Raw genomic sequence first — 10590 nt, forward strand, 5'->3', positions numbered from 1 at the left:
TTTAAGCCTCTTTCTGAAAGGCCTTTTTATGAGTTCAGAGGCTCCCAGGGCAAGTGAAATATCGGGAGAGCAGCAGCAACACGTAACATTTGCCCTGCAGGGTGCTGCTGGTCCAAGAAAACCCTGCAGGAACACAGATTTTGCCCAGGCACAGAGCATGTGCCATTGCAAGTTCTCATCGCAGTGCCCACGTTCTGCACCCTGTGCCAGCCATGTTCCTTCCTGCCTGTCTTTACAGCCCCTCTGCCTCTTAGCTCATGGAGCAGGCAGGGCTGAGTCATCCTAGGCATGCTCTGGGGGAAACCGTTGCCTCCAGCCCATTTCTTGGAAACTAATAAAAAAATAAATCTCAGAAACGTTGCGACACACTTGCTGCTCCTGCTTCTGGGTGGCTGTTGTGCTGCAACATCTCCACACCACACAGGCAGCTCCGGTGAGCGCCCGGCAGCCGTTCACTCTGGGACCCTGCTGACCATGCCCCTCTCTGGATCAGATCCATCTTCTTCCTTGCCTTCTTTGCATTTACAAGGCTGAGGGCCCATATTTGCTGAATAGTGGCCTTTATATGATCTAACCTTTGGACAAATGTACCTTTAGCCTTGTGCTTCCTCATCATGTAAGACAGCCCTTTCTTACCTGAATGATCATGTTCCTTTGGCTGGTTGTGCCAAACTTCCTCCTGAAAACCACTATTCAACCAGGTAACCTCAATTATTTTCTACAAGGCTTATGCCTTGATAAGGGATGCAAGCTCCAGGTGTTTAGTATCTTTGGCTTAAAATCATTCCACTCTCCTGTCTTGTTCCCCTTCTGGAGCCTGCCAGGTCAGCTGGCTTCATTAACTTCGTTAACTTCTTCCCTCTATCCCTTAGAAGCTGCTCTTGCAAAATGAAGTCCTCTCAGAAGTTTCAAACCTAATTTTGTCTTTCCATTGCACTCATGAATCCACTCATGATCACTTGATCCAAGCTAATTTTCTGTGGCTAGCTATTACATGTCTTCTACCTCAGACACAAAGTCTGAAATCACATCCCTCCCAGGCAGTTCAGAGCTGACTTTATGAAGAAGTTTATGGGCTACAACCCCCCAGGGATAGTTGGGCTTTACCATTATTAACAACCTTTGATCTCCACTTGACATCAAGAAAGCCAAAGTCTCCTGTTAAAATACTGATTTTTTTTTTTTTTTCTAGTAACATGGAGATCTCAAATCCTACTTAAGCCTGAATCTGGAGGTTCTAATAGGATTCCAAGAGCCTTTTTATTTCCCTGTGTCAGCAGAGTGCTTGGAGGGTCATAGTTCTGCTAATGAAGGACCTTGAGGTCTCAGGGAGGAGGAGGTTATAGAGGAATGCCAAGCACCTTTTCCCATGTATATGTTCTTGCACACACATGCATGGGTTTGTAATTTGAAACTCTCTTTACTTCTGGACAGGCTTTGCAAACTGCTTAGACCACATTCTCTGAGGTGTTTAAAGAGGGTGGAGTATGCAGTATTTATTTAGGTACTCTACAAACCTTAATAAGAATTGAGTGCTTGTAGCAATTGCAGAGAGCAAACAGAGAGCCAGCTGGCAGAAACTGAACAGTGCCACTGCATTTTTATTGCTTCTAACCCCAAAACCAGATTATTACTAAAAAATGTCTTTTTTAATTTCATTTCTCTCTGATCCTACATTAGTTTGTCTGCTCTGCGCAGCAGTATTATTAGCTGTAGCCTACTTTTCAACTGGCTATAAAAATTCAGCTTTTAAATTACCTCCTGGTCCAACTCCTCTTCCGATCATTGGTAACCTGCACTTGGTGGATCTTAGAAGGCAAGATAAATCACTAATGAAGGTAGGACAAAAAAAACCCTAACCCAGACCCTCATAGATTTTAAAGCTGCCTGGGATGTTTCAGTGAGAAATTTTTGTCTTTTTTAATTCAAACTAAATTGTAAAGGTGTGAAAATTGCTTTATGATCTCTTTCTGGGCTTCTTCTAGTCAATGTCTGTGTTGATGCAATGTAATTTAGGAGCAATCAACCATTTAAAAAAGACCTCTGGGTAATATGGGATTTCTTCATGTAATTGTGATGATGTACATGAAGTCTATAATGCTTGTGGGATTTGAAATATTAATTTGACAGCTTGGACACCCAAAAATCTTTTAAAGCATTAGGATGTAACTAACATAAATTAAATTGCTTCCCTCCCCTACACCCCGGAGATCTGGCAAAGAGGAATTCCACAATGCAGTGACCCCAAAATTGCCGCGGAGAGGGCCAAATCCAGACGCTCCATTGTGAAATCCCTTTCCCTCTTGATGAATGGGGGATGCATTAAAGTCTAGATGGCAGTGCAAGGGAGAGATGGGAAAGCTGTGCTAAGGAACAGAGTGAATAACCTGTGAGATCTTCCACTAAGCTGCAATTAAGATATTAAGGGTCAACTTACCCCATTGACGGTGGCGAACTGTCCCTGTGTGCAGCGCGAGGCTGCTCCTGGGGCTGCCGGGCATTCCCGCCTGGCTTTAGGGGATGGCTCTCTCGGGATGGCGCCCTTGGGGATGGCTCCCTTGGGATGGCTCCCTCGGGGCTGACCCACGCTGGGGTCACAGAGAGAGTGAGCAAACAGGCAGGGGGGTTCACAGCCAGGCGTCCACGGCTCCTGTGACACCCGTGCTGAGCAAACACGGGCTGTGCTGCGGGAGGTTACTGCTGCCGTGGGGCGAGGCCCCAGCACCTGGAGCTGTTATGGGCAATGTCAGGGTTGGGGTCAGTTTACCCAGCAGGGCTGGGCAGATGCTGCTGCAGCCTCTGAACGGCGCTTTGGAATTATCTCCGCGTGCTTTTGTCCCTTCTTAGGCTGTGCTTGGTATTGCCTATGTTTGGCTTTGGGATTTCTCCAGAGGGGTTATCCCTCCATTTCATCCCATGGAGAGCAAAAAATGGAGTTTGCACGAAGCAGCTGGCACCGACTGGGATTTGTTGGGTGAGCACTGATGGGTGCCCCCTTTGTCCTATGAAAAGAGACACTGCTCCTCTAGTAGCAGTATGCAGGAGTGCTTTAGTACATCAGGAGCATCAGACCAAAGCTTTCCTCTGTGACAACATCATTATTTGCACTGAACGATCTTCTCTTTTTTGGTCTTTCTCCAGTTTGCCAACTTTAGCTGCCACTTGAGGTCCAGTCTTTAGATGATTTTTTTTGTGTTACATTTATTTTCTCCTTAACAGCAAAACCAGATTAGTGATGCACTGAAGGGGGTGGGGACTCCTTCATGGCAAGAAGCCTGAATTCCATACAGATGCCAGTGAGGCATCTGTACAAAATGCATCGTGTTTGACCATGATGAGCTCTGGCTCACAGGTGTCCTTCTGCAGGGAGTGGCTCTGCAGCCATTCCCTGCAGAGTGCCAGGATGAAAAATGTCCTTTCAGACAGCACGAGATGCTGTTCCATGCACGCTCCCTCCCTTGCTGACCATCACAACTCGCCTCTTTTTTCAGCTTGCAGAAAAATACGGCCCCATCTTCACCCTCCACTTTGGGTTCCAGAAAGTTGTGGTCCTGACCGGGTACGAAGTTGTGCGAGAGGCGCTTGTGAACTACACAGAGGAGTTTGTAGACAGACCATCCATCCCAATATTTGACCAAATTCAGAACAGAAACGGTACTAGAGCAATGAGTGGGGGGGTGGGAGGGACAATGCTGTCACTTAGTGCCTGTGATGAAGATGATGAGGCACAGCCTAACTGTGCATCCCTGGAGCCTGCTTTTAAACATCCCCTTGGGCCCTTCTGAAGCCAAGTGACAGCAAATGTTTGGCTTTCATTGCATGCAATGACTCCTGCCTTTCCATCATTTCTGCTGATGCACTTGCAGCCCATCCATATCCAAAGAGTTGAGGGTGGGAGGAGTGGGATTTTTGAAGGCACTGTGGTAATTCTGGGGTTAATCTCTGTGTGATGTTGGTGTGAGCAGCTCGCTGTCACCACTGTGTTTATGAACCCTCCTCTCGTTTCCAGGAGACTTTGGACTACCTGGCTTGGCTGTTGGGAGCTGTCGGGTTTTTCCCTTTCTCCCACTGCCTTTGTCGTGTCATTTCCCACACCTTTGCCTCCCCACAAAAGTTCTCAGGTTGTCCAGCCCGAAACAGCTTCAGAAGCAAGAGGCTGAGGCTGAAAATTCACCCCTGCAAAAATATCCCGTAGTTTTTCCACCCCTGACTATTTCAAAGGACTTTTTGCTTTGTCCATCCTCTGCTTCATGTGAGGCTTTAGCTGGGAGAACCAAGAGGCAGCTTTATATGTTGGTCACAGGCTGAAGTTGGGATTAGAATTAGCAATTAAATTACCCAGCCATAATATCAATAGATTAATTTATCATTACATAAATAAAAGGAATCAATGAGGAGAAAGGTATTTTTTAGAGCTAATTTACATGTAAAACATCCCTGTGGGAGAATATCAGTACTGCATCATAAGTCCTTTCACATTTACCTTCTCAGCCCAAGTCTGAGGCACTTAGAGGTGACCCAAAGATGGAAGCTCTCAGGGGCTGTTAAGCAACAATGGTCACAAATTTTCCCATGAAGCATTTTTTCTTCAGAAAATGCCAATTTGTTGACTGTGAAGATGCTCTCAGATAATGAATGATTCAGATGAAATTGCATAAATTAAAGAAAAATTAAAAATTGAAGTTTAGAAATTTGTTTTGACATTTTTTGAGCAAAAAGTTTTGCTATCCAAGTTAAAATTACACTGCTTTAAAACAGAAAAGCAAACATATTTAAAAGCCTCACAGCCACGATGAAGATGTGAAATGCTGGCATCCAGCTTTTCAACTGACCACAGTCTGAGATAGTTTTTGGATTATTGACCTGACTTTTTCTTTACAGCACTCTGACAGGATGAAATACCCATCCCTGCTTGGAGGTGCTAGAGATCATCGTGGCATGAGCTCAGAAACCTCCACAAAAATGTCAGTATTTTCACCACTGCTGAAAATACAGCACTGCTGGGAATCTCCATAAAACACTTTAGGGTTGAGGAGACTGAATTATCCCATCCCACACAGATAAATTACCTTTATGACTAGAATAGGATGAAGGGAGAAGCTTCAGAGACACAAAGTGCTTGAGGCCCTAGACTTGTAACCAGCAGGGTCAAAAATGTCCTGTGGCTGACTCAAACCATCTCCCCCCAGCTCTACAGCCAACCCATACTGGTCTGAAAGCCACAGCTGCCCATCTGCCACTGAGGAGAGGACTGGGGTAACTGGGCTGGGAGGGAGCTTGCTTTTCCCAAACTACAGCTCGGTGAGAATGGAGCTGAGAGGATACAGGGATGAGGCACACAGAAAGGGGAGACCTTTAGTCCCTAAATCCATGTGAAAACAGGCAGCAGAAACACCTGTGGAGCTCCCTGCTCTGTTTGGTTTGGTGCTGGGGGCTCCTCTGTGCCTGAGCCCAGCACATTTCTCACGGGCTGCCCAGGTCTGTTCTTCTCCATCGGGGAGCTGTGGAGGACCACGCGCAGATTCACCGTGTCCAGCATGCGCAACCTCGGCATGGGGAAACAAATGATAGAAGGCAGAATCTTTGAGGAGCTCCACTTCCTCATCGAGATGATCAAATCCTTCAAAGGTGAGCTGGGGACCACCCTGGGGCTGTCCAGCCCCGTGTGTGTCACAGCTGCTCCACATCTCACAGCTTTCCCATCCTGCTCCCGCTGCAGGGGAACCTTTCAGCCTGCCGTCCTTCAACTGCGCTCCCATCAACGTCACCTTCGTCATGCTCTTTGGGGACAGGTTTGACTACAAGGACCCAACGTTTCTGACTCTCTTAAGACTCATAGATGAAATTATGATTCTTCTGGGATCCCCAAATTTAAACGTAAGTAAACTGTCCCACAGACAAATGATTTTTTTTTACGCTGGCACGTGAGCCACACCAACCATAGGGTTTACTTCAGCAGTTTTCAAATGTTCAGAACCAGCCATTACACCTAAAACGTGACAGTTTTCCATGTGCCACTTTGGTCACCAAAATCTGCTGACAGATTTCCCTTACCTACTTTCCTTTTGACCCATCCTGCACATCTGTGTGGAGCTAAAATGAGATCTGAACTCTGGTTACTTTAGCTTATGAAAATCTGCCTGGCAAGTCCCTGGGATGCTGAGATATTGCTCCTAAAGGCAAAACTCAACTGATTCATTGGCCCTTAGGAAAAAGCTGTTTCAGCAATGCCAAGGGGATTCTGTGTGATTCTGTGTGGTATTTCTGCAGGCCTAATGCTTCTCTTTTTAAATTTCTCATTAGTATTTCAATTTCTACCCGTTCCTTGGATTTCTTTTCAAAACCCACAAGATTATGCTCAAGAAAATCGAAGATGTGCGTGCCATTTTAAGGCAGTACATGAAGGCGAGCAGGGAGGATATCAATGAGAACAGTGTGAGGAGCTACATTGATGCACTGATATTCAAGCAACAAGAGGTATTGGACTGCTTAGCTCTGTTGGCTGTTTGCAATGTCTCCTTTGGATTTTCCAGCTAAAAGAGTTGCCGAGTCCTGATTTCAGTCACGTCGTGTAAATCTATTGAAAACCATGCTGTTACTCCAGTGGTACTTGAATCAGATGCCAGGCTCTTACAATTGGTACATTTTTCTATCAAAAGTAAGACACAAAAGCTACTCTCAGTCCACTCCTGAAATAGCAGCACTAATAATGTGAGATCAGCTACTCGCTCCTAGTAGAAAATGCATGAATTCACATGAAAGCTGACTCTGCCTTTCTTTTTATGAAAACAAATCAATTAATCATTGATACTGTTGCTCCATCAAGATGAATGATCCCCCTAAAGTACTTGAATGATAAATCATCAGTACAAGTCCTAACCCTGCCCTGCATCTTACTTAGCAGAGGCTCGGCAGTTTCACACATCAGTTGATTTCATTCAACACAAAATATTTGGGCTCTGAGCTTTTTCTTCTTTCCAGCTGGATCCAGGCTGACCTTAGGCACTAAGTGTTCTACTCAGCTATGTGGAGGAGGAGTTATCACAGTTCTAAAACTCAGGCAGAAATGGCCTGAAAGGTGACTTTGAGCATTGTTGGGAATTCAAACCTGGCCTTGGGCAGGAGGAGTCCCTCAGAGATAGGATTAGCTGAATCTGCTTCTGTTCAGGGCAGAGACCAGGCTCTTTCCAAACCTGCAAGGCTGAGTCTGTGAGCAGCAGCCAGCTCTGGGTTTCAGCCTGCTTCCAGGGGAGATGGGTGTTGAACCAAAACTCCCCTGCAAACCTGCCATCTGTGGTGCTCCATCTCTGCTGGATGCTGTACATTCAAGATCAGGTCTATTTTATTACCCAGCTCACAAACACAAGACCACAGCCAGCTGTGCTGTAGGTTATGCAGCATTTCCCAAGCTTGCTGAATACTCAGACTGATGGTTTTATGACTTTTCTTACCTCTTGTGTTTTTCAAGGAGAAGAACAAGAAAGACAGCCTCTTCCATGATGACAACTTAATGGCATCCATACTTGACCTGGTCATGGCTGGAACAGAGACCATTGCCACCACACTCCAGTGGTCCATCCTGCTCATGATGAAATACCCAGAGATTCAAAGTGAGCAGCTTTTAGCTACTCCATCCATGGCAAGGCTGAAATGGGGAAGGAAGAGGCCTGGCCTCAGATCCACAGCAGCTCTTTTGCCTAAAGAGCTGAATCCTAGCTCTCCCCTGTGATGAACTGCTAATGTGACTAGGTGCTGATCAAAGTCACAATAAAATAGCCCTTTTGACTTGCTAGGAGAGAGGATGAGTGGAGATCAGAGTATGATGCTGCAGAAACAACCCACCCCCATGCCTGAATTAAACATAGAGCAGGGGAACCCACACTGCTGCTTTCAGAATCCTCTCTCTCTTCAAACTCTGGAAAAATGTTTTTTTTCCCCCCAAACCAAAGCCAGGGAGGGAGTTGGCTTCCTTGCTGGGACACATCCCTTTTGTTTGTTCCTTCCAGAAAAGGTCCAGGAGGAGATTGGGAGAACGGTCCAAGCTGGGAGCTGGGCCACGTACGAGGACAGGAAGAACATGCCCTACACCAACGCGGTTCTGCACGAGGTGCAGAGGTTCATCACCCTCCTGCCACACGTGCCCCGCTGCACTGCTGTTGACACCCACTTCAGGGGCTACTTCCTTCCCAAGGTAGGTATCTGCTGCCTCCCAGGAATACAAAACCCTCCCCAGATTCACCAGTGCCACTGGAGAATGGTTTCTTAGAGGGAATTACACAACAGAGTCCAAGACCATCCCCAGAAGAGTTTCTATACTGAGCCCAGAGTTGTCACAGGACTCAATCCAGTCCCTCTCATGCTCAGGACTTCCTCACTCCATGAGCAGCCCTGGTTTACCTCCTTGCTGCCATCTGCACACTGAAGTATCTGCCAGAGAATTGCAGGATCTTACCTTCCACTTGAGGTTTTCACAGCACCACGTGGGGTTTGGCTTCAATCCTTGGCACTAGTGGGAACATCTCACTGATTTCATCTCACTGATGAGACATCTCACTGATGTCTCTCTGCTGGATGATGGGATAAAACCCTCATGGTCTCCACCTACCCCAGGTGGAGCAAATCTGGGACACCAAAGTCTGTGTGAGAAAATGAACCAAAACAGCACTTGGCAATCTTTTGTGCCTTTGTGTACTTTTCTTCCAGGGTATAATTGTAATCCCATCCCTTACCTCAGTGCTGCTGGATAAGACACAATGGGAGACACCACATCAGTTCAACCCCAACCACTTTCTCGATGCTGAAGGGAACTTTGTAAAGAAAGGAGCTTTCCTGCCTTTCTCCACAGGTAACTAAAGGGCTGACCTGCACAGAGCTGGGGCTGTGACTGGGCCATTAATTACAATACACACTAATGAGTCTTCATGTCTAAACACTGCCCTTAACTCAATCAACAAGCAACCAGACAACTGAATGGAATCAATTGTTCTGCATCTGGGCAAATGGCTGCTCTCAGAGCAGAGCCCTCCCACTGCTAAATATGGCACAAAGAAGGGTAGTAAAAAGAAACACACTCTTATCTAAAAGTGGTATATGAGGATAAATTCCACAGGAAAAGTGAGTTTCAAACTATTCCACTTTGGAAGGAGGTGGAATTCTTTTATCAGGCTGCTTTCCAGAAGAAAGGGTTAAAGATGCTGAGAGGGTTGGAAGAGCTAAAGAGAGGAGAGGGCACACCATAAATGTGTAATAACCCTGCAAGATGGCTGTAGCCTGTGACAAAAGAGGCCAGGCAGGAACCTTTGGCAACCCAGGCCCCTCTACTCCACAATGCTTTAGTGCATTTCAAGGTTTCCCTCCTGCTCCCATTGCAACATCTCAGATGCCAACATGTCCACAGCAAACATTCCAGTTGGATTCTTCCAGGAGGTGAACACTCTGCTTTCACCCGCAGGGCGACGGAACTGCATCGGAGAAAGCCTGGCCAAGATGGAGCTGTTTGTCTTCTTTGTAGGGCTGCTCCAAACATTCACTTTCCGACCCCAGCCGGGCGTTTCAGAGTCTGACTTGGACCTCACCGTCCCCCAAACGACTTTCACTTTAAGGCCTCAGCCTCAGTCAACCTGTGCTGTCCTGCGGGAATGACCACGGCCTTGTCCCAGAGCTTTGGGGTCCAAGACCCCAACTTTGCTCAAACTCGCCATCCCCCCACCCTGCCACAGCACCACATCCCTTCCCACTGTCTCCATCCACCCCCTCCACTGCTCCATCCCCCCCAAGGGCTGCTCTTCGCTCCTGTGCTCTGGGGCAGATGCAAACCCAAGCCATGGTGCTGGCCATCACACCCCACTTCTCAAGACGTGCGTGGAGCTGGTGAAGGGACCAAGCCACTGCTCTGGTGGAAGGCATGCAGCCCATGAGCAGCACCCAGGCTCCCAAGGTTCACCATGTCACAGAAATCTGCCTGGATCCTGAGGAAGCACAACCCACGGTTTGCTGGAAGCTGCAGAGACACACCGTGGGTCACAGGCTTGAGCCATCCACTGACACCTCCTGGGCTTTTCCATAGCTGGCAGCAAAATCCTACCAGGATTTCACTTGTTTGGCAGCCAAGCCAAACACCTGCAGTGAAAAAAGTGATCGGTTCATGTGATTTGAGGACTAAGTCATTTCTGCCTTGGAACAGTGTCCTGGAAGATGCCCCAGAGGCTGCAAACCTGTTCAGAGAAACAAGTGCTGCAACCAAGCTCAACACTGCTCCCCAGTCGGAGCAAAACAGGAGCTGCATTTCTAAGTTTGCAATTTAAATCATGAGGCCACATGAGATTTGCACCAGCCTCCGGTCATAAAGGGCTAATGACACAAAAATAAACTACACCCACTGCTAGTTTTACACATCTCTGTCCTTCCTGACCTTGTTAAACAGCAGCAAAGATTGTTCCCTCTCTTCAGATACCCTGGTTAATGTTAAGAGCCAACACCAGCAGTCATTCTGGTGTTTGGGGTGGTCTGGCCTTTGGAACCAGCCATGCAATTCCCCTGCAAATGTAGTCTAATTTCACAGTGCTTGTTTTGCACACACACATGCACAGA

At 47.0% G+C, this 10590-nt stretch overlaps 1 protein-coding gene across 1 annotated transcript; it reads left to right on the plus strand.

The window, feature by feature from the left end:
- The first annotated feature begins 1640 nt into the window (after positions 1–1640).
- On the plus strand, positions 1641–10390 carry LOC128815355 (cytochrome P450 2W1-like). Its single transcript, XM_053992044.1, has 9 exons — positions 1641–1838; positions 3492–3654; positions 5479–5628; positions 5720–5877; positions 6304–6477; positions 7469–7610; positions 8007–8191; positions 8704–8845; positions 9452–10390. The coding sequence occupies exons 1-9, from the start codon at positions 1641–1643 to the stop codon at positions 9640–9642; spliced, it is 1503 nt and encodes a 500-aa protein (XP_053848019.1). The 3' UTR covers positions 9643–10390.
- The last annotated feature ends 200 nt before the right edge of the window (positions 10391–10590 follow it).

The sequence above is a fragment of the Vidua macroura genome, chromosome 16 (assembly GCF_024509145.1).
Source record: "Vidua macroura isolate BioBank_ID:100142 chromosome 16, ASM2450914v1, whole genome shotgun sequence".
Taxonomy (NCBI): domain Eukaryota; kingdom Metazoa; phylum Chordata; class Aves; order Passeriformes; family Viduidae; genus Vidua; species Vidua macroura.